Source organism: Alosa pseudoharengus, unplaced genomic scaffold (assembly GCF_046254945.1).
Source record: "Alosa pseudoharengus isolate Yale_2024_CS ecotype anadromous, Long Island Sound unplaced genomic scaffold, YU_APseudo_1.1 YU_APseudo_1.1_scf_1, whole genome shotgun sequence".
Classification (NCBI taxonomy): Eukaryota; Metazoa; Chordata; class Actinopteri; order Clupeiformes; family Clupeidae; genus Alosa; species Alosa pseudoharengus.
The window spans coordinates 2472636-2491511 of record NW_027468564.1 but is presented as its reverse complement, the minus strand read 5'-3'; the positions used below and the strand labels follow the sequence as shown (position 1 = coordinate 2491511).

The window sequence follows — 18876 nt, the reverse complement described above, 5'->3', positions numbered from 1 at the left end:
CCCCATGCATTTCTATGGGGTATTTTTTGAGTGCTGTGTCTCCTCATTAGAAAGTCTCTGGAGTTACTCATCTTGTCTTAGTGAAAACGAGTTGATAAGTAACCAAGTTGACCAAGTTATTAAACATAAATAATAGCTAACATCAGGATAAGCAAGAGGTGGTCTACACAAGCAAGTAGCCTTGTTTAGTTTATGATGGTTGTTAGTAGACAAACTGATGAAACATTTCAGATATCCAACTGATTGTACAGTCGATGGTTGTGGTTAGTTGTGGTGTTAATGAGAAGCTTTATGTAGTTGAGTGTATGGGCTATTTAGCGCGTAGGCCGAGGCTTTTTTCATGATTAAAAGTGAGGGGGACGATTGTCATATCTATGTGCTGTTTGTACATGTTATATAAAAGATACATTTTGCATTATTTTAAATATGTAGGCTACAACTTATTTTCACAGCCACGCAATAGACCTCTGAAGTTCGCCTACAAAAAAGAACCAAAACGGCCATCTTTACCCATATAAGGAGATCCGGTTCTTAATTGAAGCTAACTACCTATGGCAAGTTGCATTGCAAGTTAGCTCTGGGGTAGCAAAAATCTAAGTGTGCCGCCTTAACATACTGGAGATCACAATATCCACTCGAAGGCAGAGGACAAAAGTGTGTTCAGGAAAACGTCCGCATTTCAGACTTTTTCATCCCCGCGAGAGTTTAGCAGGTGCAATAATTCAAAATCCCCATGTTATTTTCCCATAGGAAAAATCGCCAGATACCGGATGTCAAAGATGGCAGCTTTTTTGTAGGCGAACTTCAGAGGTCTATTTGGATTCACCACTATAATAAAGTCAAAATAAAAGAGCATTTTAAAGAATTATTCCATTTAAATTTCTAATTTCATTATTGTTAAAGTTCACTTTAGCTTTGATAAAATAGTAACGTTTTAAATAAGTATTTCTCTTCATTATGAATTGGAAAAAGGAATGAATACATTCAGACTTGTATTTTGAAGGATTACGAATGGCCGCCATATTGGAATTTTGATTGTTGTCGCTGGCTCCAGCGAGAAACATTTCACGTGCAGTCAGAGTCTACACAGAGAACACGAACGTTAGATGTTGGTTCAAGACATTTCGGGGTTTCAAACACGGTTCCACGTCTTATTATACACAAACACCAAACCAGCAGACCTAAGTTGGTGGAGCACTGAACTTGCCGGTATGTGTTTTCACAAACAATATGCGAAAGCTAGTTAGCCAAACATCGGAAGGGACCGCTGATCTTAACACAGCAATACATTCAAACTTTCTTCAGAGATCAGCAGTTTCTCCCGAAAGTTATGGCTGCCTTAGTTAGGCTAGCGCATGAATAATGAAAACGGGCGCAGATTCAGGAATCGAGAGCTGTTATCACAACTGTAAGCGCTTATACAGAAGCCGTTTTCGAATTGTTCACGTACTCACTCATTCACTACTGTTTGCGTATAGGGGCTACGCGAGCGACGTGTTCCCTTTCATAGTCCACGTCGGACGCAAGCAACGCGGGCGATACGTGAAATGCACGCAACAGGGGGTAGCAGTCTCTGGTAACTTTGCGGGTGACATTCCGAGTGATATTCAGGCTGTCTGTTATATCTCAAGAGGCTCTTTTGGAGAGCCACGGATGAGTTTTCATTTAGAATCCGTCAAAAGAAGGACACATGTTGTGTAAGGAACATGGTATGCCTACTATAAATTAACAGAAACATAGCCTACATTGCAGAGCCACTTCAATTTTGAATTAATTTATAAATTGTGAATGAATGTAGCCTACACTACTGTGCACAGCCCCATGCTTTTCTGATGTGTGATTCTAGCACGTTAGCAGCAATTAGCTAACAGTTATCTACAAGTCTGAAGTCTCCTCCAAGTGACAATCATATACCCAATGAATAGCCTACAATGCAGAGCTCCATAGACAGTAAAAGAAAGATAAGCTTGAATATTTTTTCCTCTTCGCTGGCCATTGTATTCAAACCTTCTGTAAATATATACTTGACATAATGTACAATACTTGCAGTGTTGCCCCCACCGACAACGCATAGTATTGTATGCATCGGCGCATCGCGTATCAAAACTACACATGTTGCTACGCATCAACGCATAATGGTGGCCTAAGCGTAGCGATGCCTTGTGGACGCGGATGCGTACCAATGAGTTGACTCCATAAGAACCATAACAGTTGATTGAGAGCACAGAAATGACGTTCGCTTCAGGCCGCACACCGTTTCTGTCTTCTGCTCTGGGCCATGCAGAGACCTTTTGAGTCTCTCATCAGAGTGAGATCGTGAGAAGAGTTTTGAAAGAGGAAGACGCCTGTGTGTGTATACATCACTGAGAAAATGGTTCGTGTTTGTGCATTTCCCAATTGTGAAAACCGAATGAGAAAATACAACGGGTTGAGCTTTCACCGGCTACCATTCAAGGAATTGGATACATTGCGTTTGTGGCTGGTTGCACTTCACCTTGATGTGCAAACTCCGTTAGATGTTCTGCGTGAGAAAGATTACCGTGTATGCAGCGATCATTTTGGCAAAGAGGACTTCTACAACCAATCAAATAAAAAACGCCACAGTTATCTGAAGAAAAATTGTATTCCACGACCGAAGATTTCAGCTGCAGACACCATTGAGGTAATGTATTATCTTCCCAAGTTCATGTTTCTATTGTTGTCTAGCATAGCTTACTAGGCTACATGATTGTGTTGTTTTGCAGATGTTTAATGTGATGTTGAGGTTGTGGGGTTTTGTCAATTGCAAAAACACAACGTTTATAATGTTTCGCCACACCATTTGAGTGAAACTAGCACGGTGGTGTCTTGTAAGGAACCAACTCTTGTTCCATAGGTCTTGGAATGTTTTTTTGGTTTTGAATGTGTTTAGAGGCCCCAAACGTGGTTTTTGAATGTGTTTAGAGGCCCCAAACGTGGTTTATTGGGGTTAAAAATGGCCAGATTTCCCCTTTGAGTCCCATAGACCTAGTAGGGATGTCCTGGTAAGCCGGTTTTACAATTAACCACGGTGTAAAACGTCACGGTTAATAAATCGTGAAGGCTCTCTTACACCGCCTACATCAATGGTGCACTCAACAGAAAGTGCTGCTTGTCTCGGCAGAAGAACAAGAACAAGACACTGTCAACAATGCTTTATATCAGCCCCCCCCCCCCCCCCCCCCCCAAAAAAAAAAAAAAAATGCACAGTAATACCCGGAAATTAAACATATCACAATTCCTAATTTTGGCATTGATACTTTTAAGAATGTCAGTGTTGTTTTGCGGTAAGATGCATGTACATGTACAAACGAGGCGTTTCTAGAGCCTCGCCTCCCCTAGCTTGAGCCTTTCCTCACTCTCTTTCCTCCACAGACACACACAAAAGCGCAGCTTTCAAAGCTGCAGCTGTCGTGCCAAAAACAGCAATACATGGCTGCTTGTTTAAGTGATGCTGAGGCTGCCCAGAAACAAATAATAATAGGCCAATGTTAAGTTGATTTGCTTACTTGCATCTGCCAAGTTTGTATAACCTACCTAGGATATGAGATTTAGTTAAGTTAGGCCTACTGTTGGGTTTAATGACATTTCAGAAATAGGCTACGCAACCTATTGGCAAACTTTTACATCTGGTGTTACTTGCTAGCTCACGTCATGTCATTTGAGCAGTGCTCACCAAAATCATAAAGGAACATTTCGAGACACTTTATGATCCCAGAAACATTTTCTTTTTATTTTATCCAATGACAGAAAACACAATGAATTGCATCCACATATCCTTACATACTATGCGCAACTATTTTTCACTAACCTAAAACTGTTAGACTGAAGGCTAATTGCTTTCATGTATGTGCACTCAATTAGACCTACACATCACATTAATGACTGCATTTACATGCACTTCAGTATCCCGGTTATTATGCTTATCCTGGGTTGGATCTTATGCCCCGTTTGATTTATCTTTTAGCGAACTGGTAGCTTGTCGGTGACATCATGTCATACGAGCTGTTTGTGTTCTGTTTGTCAACCAGCTGCGCTACCGTGTTTTAGCATTTGGCTGTTGTTAGCAGTTGTTTGTACATCACCTCACTTGGTAGCACCTTGGTTTGATGGATTAAACACTTTGTTTATTTATTTTTCAACGGCAAATAATGGTCTGCGAGTTTTTTTCTTGATTGACCGTTACGTTGCCCAAAACTAACGCACCCGCACGGCCTTGAGTAATTTGTGCGAGACCCTACCTGTCTAACCTGAACTATAGCAGTTGTTACTAGCCAGTTTGTAACGAAGCATTACACATTACCCAAACAAACGTCATAACATCATAGCGACAGATAGAGGTTGGACACTGTTGTTTCTACAACTGATTTAATGTGACACAAATCCAACAGAACTGCTCATAAAAAGAGCATATAAGGCTCGCATTTACTTTTAATGGGCGCAGCTATCTTGGAAATTCAAACTCGTAGTACTCTGGGCTAGACTGAGTTGTGGAGTCATGTTTGGACTTCAGAGGACGTTCCCTGGGCGTTTCCTTTGCAAGTTTGAACCGAAAACAGCTCAGAAAACAACTTGAAACGACAAATAGAACGGGGCATTATTCAGGATACGGTGTTTACATGAACACAGAGAAAGCTGGATATTCATATTCCTGTATACACGATCAGTACTTTAATCCCAGTTACCAACAATAAGGTGCTACTGGCACAGTCTCGAGCTTTTATAAAGTTACTTTACATGTTAGCAGCTAGGCTATATACTTAACAGTCGTTAGCCTAATCGTAGTGATGATTTACCTGTGAAAATGGAACCACTTTGGGTTATAGCGGCCTTAGCAATCCTACACTATAATGCTGTCCACCTTATAGTCAGCAATGGGCGAAGAGAGCGACAGGTATTAATGCATATGTCCTCGACTTTGTTGGTGTCGGCCTGTCACGGCTGTCACCCAGAACAAAGGAGCTATGGAGGAGAGTACGTAGCCGTGACTGGTCGGACAGGGTGGTAATGATCGGCCGTGTGGCATAGATGTCTCGTTCATATCACTGGAGGAAAACACAGTTTGTGCACCGATACCGTTACCAATGAGGGTGGCTATGGTACTGTAAACTTGGTAGCTGTGGTGAATATGGTTTGGCTGCTAACCAGTTCGGTGTTCATAAAAGTAGGCTACATTGAAGAAATTTGTGTACGTTCTGTCGCGGTATGGTGGACAATGTGAGGAGCAGCTTCATAAGTGTCCCGAACTACGAGCAGGCTGTTCAGATATCAGATCGCTTTCAACGAACGCTTGGTGATAGGCTGTGTTGATGAAAGCCACCTCCCCATTCTGCCTCCAAGTGATGGCTATCAGGATTTCATCAACCGAAAAGGATGGGCTTTGTACGTTCTTCAGGGTGTTGTTGATGATCAATACTGGTACGTTGTAAGTAGCTTAGTCTACTATGAGACTGCCTACTGTCATATACCCAACTGCACAGTAACTGTTACTGCCGTGTGAAGGCGACAAAGAGGACGCCCTAGAGGTGGATCTTCAAATTTATACTTTTACTACAACCAATCAGAGAGCTTCACCACTTTCATTACCAATCAGAGTAGCTTAATACAAAACGATTAACCTAATATTTTACTAATTCTGCTTAGAACACCACACCTATGCAAAAGCTCACAGACAGTGATAAAAAAAAAATATATATATATATATTGTATATGTTGACACAAAAAACTTTTTGGAGTGTGAACTGTAAGGTCCCTGGCAGTGTTCATGATGCCAAAGTCCTGCGGCAGTCAGAGCTATTCAAGAAAGCAGACCAGTTGCCCAAAGACTGTAGTGAGAGAGAACTGAAGGAGAAATTTTGGATTACTAACATTTATTACATAGAAGTGATTAACATTTCATTTTCTTATATTCTGTGTTATGCTTTCTATACATTCAATACTGTGCATGAACTTTGCTTTGTCTGTCATTTGCTCTCTCCATGTCATGATTTTCTAATAAAGGTCATGCGACCCCCTTGGTCACGAGTTAAGGGTATTCTGCCTGAGGCAGTAATATTAGGAATATCCCGACAGGAACTAGACTATGGCAAGAAAATGCTGAAGGATGTATATGTATTGTATTGACCAATTATTTACTTACTTGGAGTAGCCACATGATTTGCGTATGGCGCATGGATCACATGCTATGTCCAAGAAGTGTATATGTATTGTTGTATTTCTGCATGTATGAGGATTTTTGGAAAAGACCATTGTACTCATGTGATTTGTATTACCAATGTAATTAACATAAGATGGGTAGCCTGGCGAGCCAGACCCACATTAACATGTAGGGTCTGGACACTCACCGTTCGCAGTGCTCAGTCCGAGGGGCGGGATAATCAGTTGTCTTTCAAATTCCCTCTGCACGCAATAGGACAGCGGCAGCACTATGAGTCCCATGCGTTTCCCACCAGCGGAGCTAGTTGGCTAGTTCAAACGTTTGCCAACTTAATAAAAGCTTAACTCGTGTCACACTGTTCGCCAACAGCAACATCCATCTTATTTGTTTTCAAGTAGCAGGGAATTCAAGCCAAACCGTTGCAACTCTGCCATCAATCATTATGTTAAGCCCACCTAACGACTCTATACACGATTTCATTGGCCCGGAGAAGTTTCGATATCTGGAGCTCACAAGCCAACGGAGAGTTGCTAGACTAGGGGCACTAGGGGCGCGTCTAGATTTCTAGGCTATAAGATGGGGCGTTCGCCCTAGAGAACTTTGAGTAGTGTTACTGGAACATGCTGTTGCTAGTGACCTGCTCCCGGTATCGTGAATAAACCTGCAGTGGTTCCTCACACCTGAGTGTTGCCTGGATATTTTTGACCTCAGAACTAGCCTGGGTTTTCCCATGCTGCCTTACGCGTGCAATTTTAGGCAGCCTGGATTCCATGGAGCAAATTTTCGCCTCAGTTAGGGGACCAATCACAGAACGGAGGGAGGGCAGCGAGACGATGACGACACACCGAGGCCGTTATGAGCTACGTACAGACGCATTTGATAGACATTTGTAGCGCCCAATAAATGGCTCTGGGCATTCGTAAACCACGTTTCAAATACGAGAAAATGAATGTCTAGTTCCCAGACGTTAGCCAGGCTATGATAGAACACAATTATGAAACTATGCCTTATGTTGGTGAACTTGTTTCTATATGTGAGGATAAGAACAATCTGAACCCATTCCTCATTCATTTTCATGTTTCCCTTGTTTTGCAGAGAGTTTTGGAAGTTGACGGGCAAGCCATTCATTTTTTTGTCATAGGTGATCCTGCTTATCCGCTGCTCGAGTGGCTCATTAAAGGCTACACAAGGTCTCCTAGACTGACCCCTTAGTAGGAATCTTTCAATGTGTACCTTAGTGCTGCCCGTACCTGCGTTGAAATTGCATTTGGGAGACTGAAGTCAAGGTGGAGAATTCTTTTGAAACGCAGTGACCTACACTTTTTCCCCATTTGTTATTGCAACTTGCTGTGCCCTACGATTTTTGTGAACGACAAAAAGAACAAGTACACCCAAGATGGAGGCAGGAGGCAGCAACTAAGGAGCAACGTTTCCCTCAGCCCAGAGAGGTTGCAAATACCACCGATGCAGGCGGCCAGGCAGTCAGAGGGGCACTAACCTAATATATGGCAGCAAACTTTCCACTACGCCATGGTTTACATCCTTGAGCCGTTCACACCACTTAATGTCATAACAATGTATAAATAAAAACTTTAATAAATTCATTTTAGGGCATAATTCATAATTCATTTGGGGCAGCCGTGGCCTACTGGTTAGCACTTCGGACCTGTAACCAGAGGGTTGCCGGTTCGAACCCCGACCAGTAAGGACGGCTGAAGTGCCCTTGAGCAAGGCACCTGCTCCCCGAGCGCCGCTATTGATGCAGGCAGCTCACTGCGCCGGGATTAGTGTGTGCTTCACCTCACTGTGTGTACACTGTGTGCTGTGTGTGTTTCACTAATTCACGGATTGGGATAAATGCAGAGACCAAATTTCCCTCATGGGATCAAAAGAGTATATATACTTATACTTATATTTTAATAAATTGATTAATTCATTAAATATCTCAAAAAACAAAACATTTTTTTAGTAAATAAACCCATTTTATAGATCAAAAAAAGAGGTTTCGGTGTCATCCTCCGTTGCTCTACTCTGTTGTGGTGGGGTGCTTGAGATAGGTTGGAGGGAGATCATAGGGGCAAGGGAACCTTTGGGGCACCGTGGGTGGGACATGAGAGGATATAACGTCCGCAACACTGCGTTTGACTCCCATATATTTAATGCACAAAAGGCAACGTTTCGACCCTGCTGGGTCTTCTTCAGGAAACCTGACTTAACATTTTTATTTTTCTTTATTCTGTTTCTCTGACTACAGGAAACTGAAAACTTTGGACGGAATCATCTTTGTACTACTAGCAACATGGATCTCGGACTTCCATGTAGTTCTGGCTGTGCTGAAACGCACCAGGTTGACCTGAGAGTGATGGTGAAAGAAGAAGATATAAAAGAGGAGGAATATGGTCATATATCATGTCCAGATGAAGAAGAAAAGCCCTCTGCAGAGATCCACTGTAAAGCTGAAGCGGACATTGCAGAGTCACCAAGGTCTACTTACAATGAAATGCTACCGACAACAGTGAAGACTGAAGTGAAACAAGAGGAGGAGGAAGAGGAGGAACAACATGAACATCTGCTGGAAAGTAAGTCCTCTCACACACGGCTAAATATAATATATCTGTGTGTTACACTGACATTTTGTGACTCTAGAGGGCGCTGTTGCAATCAGGTCAGTGGCAGCACTGTGTTTTTACTGCTCTGAATCACTCACATGCACAGCAAGGTACTTACCCAATTAACAAAAGCCCATACATAGTCAACAGAGACACATTTTAGATTAGAGACTTTTTTGTTTAGTTTTAGAGTAAACGGCTCATGTAGCTGTTTAAAACGCAGCAAAACAAAAAAATATATGTTTTAGACAAAAGCAAATACCACAAAACTAAAACAATGTTAAAGGATGGGTAATGCAACCGTATTGAGGCCCAGAACTAGGTTCCAACAAACCTTTATATTGTTTGACTACAAATGGGCCCTTAAACTGTGCTGAACATTCGTTTGATGGTGTGTCTGAATGTCATCAAACAAATAAATGATACAATAAGGTAAAATAGTTACATAGTTATGTGTGCGACATTATGGCAACTAAACAGATTGAATTCAGATTCCGAAAAACAGAGCTGTCATTTAACGGCAGTTCAACACTAATGCATATGATCATATCAAACGCAAGCACCCTGGAGCAGTGATAACGTTAGCTTACTCCAGATGGGTAAATTTTAGTAGCCTAACGTTGACTTTTTCAATGACCGATGTCTTTGTGGCAGCTGGCTATAATTGTATATTGTAGTGTTCATGTCCGTTTACCTGTCTGAAAAGATTATTAGTAGCCTATCATAATAGCTGTTTTTTTTATTGCAATAGAACAGTGAATTATAGGACTAGCCTTTGTTTGTGTTGGTAACGTTACAAAACTACAAAAGTTTTTCGCATGCAGTTACTATGATGAACTATGGTGGCCTATAGTGGCCAACTATAATAAACTATTGTGGCCTATGATGACCTTCAATTTGTGTTATCACCCTGAGAGAATAAATACTCTTTTCTGATTGGCTGGTGGGTGGCTATTAATAGTTAATACTTCACACTACTATAATGAAGTATATCTGGTAAAAAAAAGTTTAATCACTGTTCCATCTCAATGCTTATGAATGGTAACTGTAACAGAAGGACGATGGTTGAGCCTATAAGTAGGCTTCGCAACAATGGAATCAACTGTAAACAAGCTAACTATCCACGTCTATCAATGTTAGGGCCAAAGAAAGTTGTACAACAAACTGAACAAGTCGGCTTCTTTGTAAACTGAACAGTTAACAGTTTTTAGTAGAAGGGGGTCCCTTGCGCTTCAGCCTGGTTGGTGCTCACGGAACAGGACGCAGAAGTCAAAAAGGGAGATCCAAGGTCTAAGAAGAGCCAAGGACCAGGACCGGAGCACACTTAAAGTGTTTTTATTCGTGCAAACTGACTAACGTTTCGACGCCCATGCGTCGTCTTCAGAGTTTTTTGAATAAAAACACTTTAAGCATTGAGTGCTCCGGTCCTGCTCCTTGGCTCTTGTTAGACCTTGGATCTCCCTAGTTTACATTTTTTGTTTGACAGACTAGGTTACTTGGACTTTAATTTGTACTGTAGGGCCTATTATTATTTCAAATTTTACAAATACATCTCCCTAGTTTACTCCGCTAGCACGTCGTGCCTAACAACGCCCCTTGTAGAATCATTGTAACCTTTGGCCTCTCGGGGCTTATTGCTTAAGCCTAGGTCCACTTTCAGACTCATTGTTCAGGCATGCAAACGTGGCGCTTTTCGGCGCCTCCCGCTTTTTTCCCGTCAGTTTGGGTGACTTGTGTGAATCGTGTAAATCCGAAGAGTTTTTTTTTGGTGGGGGGGAGGGGCTCTAGCTTTTTTCACATCATCTATCGCAGGCTAGATATGGACCTGCTGGTTAATGTCGATTCTTGCAATGAAAATTTGATTTCAACAACTGGGCCCTGAAGCAGTCCCAAAAGATATCTACTAAAGCATGTCCTATCTGTTCACTGACCCTCTCTGTCTTGTAATGTAGTGTATTGAACAACACCATGAAACTGCAGTGATTAGCAGCATTACGCTAGCAGAGCTGCTTTGAGTTCACACAGTGTAGTGTACTGAACAACACCATGAAGCTGCTGCAGTGATTAGCAGCATTACGTTAGCAGAGCTGCTTTGAGTAAGATATTTACTAAAACATGTCATATCTGTTCACTGACCCTCTCTGTCTTGTAATGTGTAAGTCATAACTAGTGATTATATTTCTATCTGAAGTTAGATATTTCCTCGTCAGTATCTAATTGCTGAATGTGGAACATCTATCGTCATTCTAAGTCTCTATGGTAACTCTTCCAGGTGTATCAGAACATCCACATGTAATGGCACAGAAGATCCATGGACAGAGTGATGAACTCAACCTGCAACTCAAAGGAGGTCTGCACCACTGCTCGGTCTGCAAGAAGAGTTTCATGACCCTGAGAGAACTTGAGAAACACCAGCAAACACACTCAGTTTGGGTGAATGAAAACAAGTCTCACAAAAAAACACATACATATTCTAATTGTGAAAAAGCATTTACAACAGCCTCACTAGTTAACCACCACATGCTTACACACACTGGAGAGAAGCCTCGTAAATGTTTGAAGTGTGGAAAAGGGTTTTCACACAGCTCAAGTCTTTCTCGCCACATGCTTGTACACAAAGTAGAGAAGTCTCATAAAAGGTATCATAAATGTTCCCAGTGTGGAATATCATTTACAACATCCCAAGACCTTCAAAGCCACATGCTTACACACACTGAGGAGAAGCCTCATAAATGTACCCAGTGTGGAAAAACTTTTTCACAAATTTCAAATCTTAACACCCACATGCGAATACACACTGGAGAGAAGCCTCATAAATGTACCCAGTGTGGAAAAGCTTTTATAACCTCCACAGATGTCAAACGCCACATGCTTATACATACGGGAGAAAAGCCTTATGAATGTGTCCAGTGTGGAAATGCTTTTTCACAACTGTCAACTCTTAGGAGCCATATGCTAAGACACCGTACAGGGAAGCCTCATGAATGTGCCCAGTGTGGAAAAGTATTTATAACCTCCACAGATCTCAAATTCCACATGTTTACACATACTGGAGAAAAGCCTTATGAATGTGTCCAGTGCGGAAAAGCTTTTTTACAAAAGTCATCTCTTAAGAGCCATATGCTAAGACACCGTACAGCGAAGCCTCACAAATGTGCCCAGTGTGGAAGAGCATTTGACAGATCCACAGATCTTAAACGCCACATGCTTACACATACTGGAGAGAAGGCTCATAAATGTGTCCAGTGTGGGAAAGCCTTTGTATACATGTTCACACTTAAAAGACACATGCGAATTCATAGTAATGAGAAGCCTCATAAATGTGTCCAGTGTGGAAACGGTTTTTCACTAATTTCACATCTTAAAAGCCATATGCTAATGCACACTGGAGGTAAGCCTCATAAATGTGTCCAGTGTGGAAAGATTTTTTCACAAATTTCATGTCTTAAAAAACACATGCCGATACACACTGGAGAGAAGCCTCATAAATGTGCCCAGTGTGGAAAAGCTTTTTCACGGATTTCAAATCTGAAGACCCACATGCGAATTCACACTGGAGAGAAGCCTCATAAATGTGCCCAGTGTGAAAAAGCATTTATAACCTCCACAGATCTCAATCGTCACATGCTTACACATACTGGAGAAAAGCCTCACAAATGTGTTCAGTGTGGAAAAGCTTTTTCACAAATGTCAACTCTTAAATGCCACATGCTAAGACACCCTACAGAGAAGCCTCATAAATGTGCCCAGTGTGGAAAAGCTTTTACACGCTTCTCAAGTCTTAAAAAACACATGCTCAGACACACTAGAGAGAAGCCTCATAAATGTGTCCAGTGTGGAAAAGCTTTTACAATATCCCGTGATCTTCAACGCCACATGCTTACACACACCAGAGAGAAGCCTCATAAATGTGTCCAGTGCGGAAAAGCTTTTTCACAAATTTCAAATCTTAAAACCCACATGAGAATACACACTAGAGAGAAGCCTCATGAATGTGCCCAGTGTGGAAGAGGTTTTTCACACTTCTCAACTCTTCAAAAACACATGCTCATACATACTGGAGAGAAGCCTCATAAATGTGCCCAGTGTGGAAAAGCATTTATAACCATCACAGATCTCAATCGCCACATGCCTACACATACTGGAGAAAAGCCTTATAAATGTGTCCGGTGCGGAAAAGCTTTTTCACAAATGTCAACTCTTAGAAGCCACATGCTCATACACACTGGAGAGAAGCCTCATATATGTGCCCAGTGTGGAAAAGGTTTTTCATACAGTTCAACTCTTAAAACTCACATGCTAACACACACTGGAGAGAAGCCTCATAAATGTGTCCAGTGTGATAAAGCTTTTACAACAACCCGTGATCTTCAACGCCACATGCTTACACACACTGGAGAGAAACCTCATAAATGTGTCCACTGTGGAAAAACTTTTACACGAAATTCAACCCTTAAAAGCCATTATGCTAATACACACTAGAGAGAAGCCTCATGAATGTACCCAGTGTGGAAAAGCTTTTACACGAAATTCAACCCTTAAAAGCCATTATGCTAATACACACTGGAGAGAAGCCTTATGATTGTGGAAAAGCATTTGACAGGTCCACAGATATTCTACTCTAACAGGAGCACAACTCGTTATGGTTATCATTTGGTGTGAATGGGCCTTAACTCGGTTGGGCTGTAACGTACACCAACCTCCAACTCGTTATGGTTATAGTTATCATTGGCCTTAATTTTTACCTTGTGCATTTTATTTTTATTTTTTTATTATGATCTTTATCTTTTAAACTATTCTTTGACTATTGCCCTTCTATGCTTTTATTTCACTGTTTGCATTTGTTCATGTAAAGCACATTGAATGATCTCTGTGTATGAAATGCGCTATGTAAATAAACTTGACTTGACAATGCCATAAAAGTGCAAAAGATAAACTGTGGTATACCAATTATGAAAGAAAAGAACCAAAGCCTCAATAGCTACATTAACCATATACATCGAACTACTCTGGCAGATGTTGACATGTCAAAAAACAGAGGTCTGAGGAAAAGCACTGGGCAAGACTTCTGCAACGCAATGACAGTGCTTTCACGGATCATTAAGGCTAGTTTTGAAGTCGTGGGTGTGTTTAGCTCTTTAGGGATCTCCAAGGCCTTAAGCTGTATGACGGCTCTGGTAATCGACATTCCGTCATTACGTTTTTCAGTCACATCATATCCACATACTCTGCCATCGATCTGTTGGAATCAGCCGCTTTTAGCACCGTGGATTTTGATGATGACTGCATTTTTAAGACGGTCTTTCTGGGCTCGTCATCACGTTATTTACCATATAGATTTTAAAATATCCATCACGTTATTTACCGTATGATTTTTAAATATCCATCACATTATTTACCATATAGATTTTAAAATATCTATCACGTTATTTACCGTATGATTTTAAAATATCTATCATAGCTCTTTCTCAGTTGTTGGTTAACTTGACCAACTTTTGAACCACTTTGTTTGAGACAATCTCTTGGTCTCCCCATCATCCAGGTTATCAATGCAGACTGCATGGTGCTTGATCAATCTATTGGTCTCTCCATCATCCAGGTTATCAATGCAGACTGCATGGTGCTTGATCAATCTCTTGGTCTCCCCATCATCCAGGTTATCAATGCAGACTGCATGGTGCTTGATCAATCTCTTGGTCTCCCCATCATCCAGGTTATCAATGCAGACTGCATGGTGCTTGATCAATCTCTTGGTCTCTCCATCATCCTTGATTATCAATGCAGACTGCATGGTGCTTGATCAATCTCTTGGTCTCTCCATCATCCTTGATTATCAATGCAGACTGCATGGTGCTTGATCAATCTCTTGGTCTCTCCATCATCCTTGATTATCAATGCAGACTGCATGGTGCTTGATCAATCTCTTGGTCTCTCCATCATCCTTGATTATCAATGCAGACTGCATGGTGCTTGATTAATACACCAGTGGAAAGGGACCTGATGAAACCCATCAATAGTCGAGCTTTATACCGAAACTGGCCTCCAAGAAGGGGTTTCCTGTGATCACCAGGGGCCTCATGTGCAAAGCTTGCGTACGCACAAAAATGCTGCGTACGCCACTTCTCACGCTCACGTCCGGATGTACGAAGGCTGATTTGAACGTGAGAATGTGCGGTCCTCCACCTTCATGTCTGGCGTACGCACATTTCCAATGTGTATCGTCAGTTGGCGACACTTAGAGGCAATGCAGCGCAACAACATTAGTTGATCGCGAGTCTAGGCCTTTATTTGCACAGTATATTGTGAAACGTGGGTTATTAAAAATGATAACACTTCGAAAGTAGGCCTATGTTTCTATATAAATGGACATGCAACATGCTCAAATTCTACTAAGTTATGCAACAACCTATCTATAATGACAACTGCAGAGGATACAAATTAAAAGGGAATGTGAAACCTATAGCCTACACAGAATAGATAGGCTGACTAATAAGCGCGGACATAAGCTATTTCCCTTAGTGTGATTGACTGCATAAGATACTTAATTTCCTCGAGTAAGCATTCGCATTATTGTTGTCACACTTGTGTGCAAATAGGGAAATGATCCAGAAATCGTAATGTTGTGGCGATGTGGCCTGGATCAACTTTGTTTATTCCACTTCGAGTGCGCGATGCGTGGTAGCCTACTTGGACATGATTGATTTAATGTTTTTTTTTTTTTTAATTAATGCAGTTGTGTTGTAATTAGGGCTGTCAAAATAACTGATTAATTTTGATTAATTAATTTGAGAAAAAATAACTGATTAAAAAAATAACACAGATTAATCGATTCTGTATGACCTTAGACCCTGAGCCATTGTAGTCAGTAACCATTAGACTGTAAAATGAAGGAGAGAGAAGAAAATGTGCTGCCTAGATCATTGATTGGAACATTTACTTTTCAAAAACGGTTTGATGGTGTTGATAAAAATAAAGTGTTGATTAAAATAAAGTCCTCTGCAATGTATGTGATAAAAAAACTTCTTCCTGAAGCACTTTTGAATTTATTTCCTCAGCATATTAGGTCATATCATAGATTATTATGGCCATTATTGAAATAATAATATTGCTAATGCTAATGCTGATTATTCAATGATTCATTTGAATTTAAATATTTAAAATACTTTCACAGCAAAAATCATATGCGATTCGTTTAGATTAATTAATCACAGAGTATGTAATTAATTAGATACATTTTTTTAATCGATTGACAGCCCTAGTTGTAATGATTCAAATGCATCAAACCCAGTTATGTGAACCCTGTCACCTACTTGCAGACTGACCAATAATTCTACCACTAGTCCAGTAGTAATAGGGTTACACCCGGAACAAATTAGTAACAAGCTGAATTTTTCAGGATATGTTCAGAATACCTTTAGGAATGACATACTAAAAGTCCCCGTGAATCCCCCTTGTGCTCTCTGAGATATTCAAGATGGCGTCCAAAATTGCCGCCATTTGGAGATTTTTCCGTATCTCAGGCTTAAAACCTGATACAAATGTAATTAAAAGGTCTGATGGTAATTTTGATACCATATATTTAATAGAGACCCAGTCAGACCAATAGTATGAAAAATCAGGAACAGAGTTTATTTACAATGATGCGCATCAAGGGAGAGACAGCATGACTTCACCTAAAGATCCATCAGCTGCTCTAACTAGACAAGGAAATAGTTAGGGTTTAAGTATCCTTCCAGGCTGAAGGGAGATGGCGTTGGTCATCCCATCTCACGTGGACTACACTGAATCAGACCCTGATTAGTGGCAGCCTGGCAATCCGGAGCAGATAGCTACTGACGCAGCCATGCAGAAAAGTGAAACACTGCAAAGTCATAATATTCCTGCTTATCTCTAAACACAGTCACACACAGATATACACAGGGACAGTACAGATATCATACAGTCATTACAGAATCATACTTTTAGTATCAAAGTGACCCACTAATGAGAAATGCAGAACATTAAACCACATAGTGATGTAGTACTCGAGTCCGGTCTCGGACTCGAGACCGGTCTCGAGACCAATTTCTGCTTTCTCGGTCTCGTCTCGGACTCGTTCCTTCAAAGACTCGGTCTTGACTCGGTCTCGGACCACAGTGGGAGGAGAAGGACTCGTAATTTCAGACCGAGTCCTCGAGACCAACGCATTTTTTTATGTTCTTATAAAAAAAACAGACAACACATACCAACAATAATAATAAAATGCAATGTTGACCGGCATTATTTGAAAATGACATCCCATGGTGCAATGCAAAGATACTGCCGTCAGAGCCGTTTATTTATCTCTATGGCTCTGCTGCCGGTGAGTGTCTGTAGGTCAGCATAGTCCATATTAAGACGTTAAGACTGCTCCTCTAAACAATTCCCAATCTAGCTTAGTCTGTAGGCCTAACGTTTGATTATTAACTGGGGTTATATTAAATTAATGAATTAATAAGTGAATATGAAAACTGACATTTTTTTATGGTCTTGGTCTCGACTCGGTCTCGACTCCTAAAGGACTCGGTCTCGACTCGGACTTGCTTCCTCAAAGACTCGGTCTTGACTCGGACTCGACTGTATTTGAAAACCAACAGACTCGGTCTCGACTCGGTCTCGACCCTTCAAAGACTCGGACTCGGCATAGGCGGTCTCGTCCCCATCACTAAAACCACATATTAGAATATTGGACATAATGTTCTAATCCACTTTCTCTCAGGTCAAAATATATGTTTTTTAGGGTAAGTAAGTCAAATTGAATGGAGAAATTTCATAATAATAAATCACTTCAGTCATCATCAGAAATTGGTGTTGATTCTTCAGTTTCTCCCTCATCATCTAGTAAAGCTGGCATTGGTGCTGCATTATATGAAGTAAGCATTATATATATTATTATTATATTATGTGCTATTACATTATAAAGGTTATAGAGGGAAATTGCTGTCTCATTGTTGTCTAACTATGCGTTCAGACCAAGAGCTACCAAAGTTGCAAAATCACTTTTGTCACTGGTAAAATGCAGCTGCTAAATAATAAATCTGTTGTTTTTGTCGCACAAGTCGCTCACGACATGAGAGATTTGAACCTTGTTCACATATTTTTCATAGACATTAAGATGGTTTATAACATGATCAAATGTATACAGAAATGCCTGTATGCTAAATATGCTTTAAAACTTGCCATCATAGTTATTCCTCTTTTGCCAAACTCTCTGAATTAACAAGGAATTCTTATTTTAACTTAGCTTATGCTAGCTGTTTTTTGGGTCACTGTACCATTTCAGCCCACCTTGGAAAAGGGCATTTTTTTATGTTCAAAAAATGCCTTTCTCCAAGGTGGGCTAAAATATTATTTCACCCATCCAAATCCTTATTTTTTTTTTTTTTGTAAAATGAATCAGAAAACATATAGTTTGTACACTCAACATTTTTCATCCTTAAGCAGTGTATCTGTAGCAGGGTTAATGTTGTTTCCCTGAATTTCCCCACATGAGTTGTGCTTTTCTTTTTGGAGTTTTTGTATTTTCTTTATTTTCCCACGGGAATCTAAGGGTAAGGGGGTGTGGTGTAGGTGTGACGTGGGGCTATGCTCCCCGAAAATTAACTTTTAACTAAGTGTCCCACTACCCCAGCTGGCTTGTCAGATTTCACGCAACACGAGCACCTGAATGTGATAGCTTGTGTACGAAAATAAACAAATTCAGTAAGACCCAGTTCGAACGTCACGTTGCATTATTTCAACTTTTCTTTTAAAAACACAATGCAGAGGATATTTATGGAGAGCAAAATACTCCCGTTACATATCAGTAGGCCTACATGTATTGACTATTGACAATGGTTTGCTCATTGCGCTAACTAGCATAACTCATCTTTCTACATAAAGCCAAATGTAAAAAATGGCACACAAAACAAACAATAATCTCCCAATTTACATAATATGAATCTACATACTTAATATGTAGAAAAGAGGCTCTATCTGAGGGGTTCAAAAACACCAAAGTTTTGAAGCGACTTTATCTGAGCCTCCTTGAGACTGCACAGATGTAAGTGAGCCTTATTCAATATTGACAAATGT

General features: G+C 40.7%; 1 protein-coding gene across 1 annotated transcript; it reads left to right on the top strand.

The window, feature by feature from the left end:
• The first annotated feature begins 1064 nt into the window (after positions 1–1064).
• LOC143120328 (uncharacterized) lies at positions 1065–13672 on the top strand. Its single transcript, XM_076281367.1, has 3 exons — positions 1065–2662; positions 8430–8754; positions 11057–13672. Exons 1-3 carry the CDS (start codon positions 2372–2374, stop codon positions 13264–13266), a joined length of 2826 nt encoding a protein of 941 aa, XP_076137482.1. The 5' UTR covers positions 1065–2371; the 3' UTR covers positions 13267–13672.
• Positions 13673–18876: the final 5204 nt, after the last annotated feature.

Excerpts from the sequence above, each read along its gene's own strand:
- LOC143120328 (XM_076281367.1), top strand. The coding sequence starts at position 2,372 with ATGGTTCGTGTTTGTGCATTTCCCAATTGTGAAAACCGAATGAGAAAA. Across the intron at positions 2,663-8,429 it reads CAGCTGCAGACACCATTGAG|GAAACTGAAAACTTTGGACG; the intron begins GTAATGTATTAT and ends CTCTGACTACAG. Across the intron at positions 8,755-11,056 it reads ACATGAACATCTGCTGGAAA|GTGTATCAGAACATCCACAT; the intron begins GTAAGTCCTCTC and ends TAACTCTTCCAG.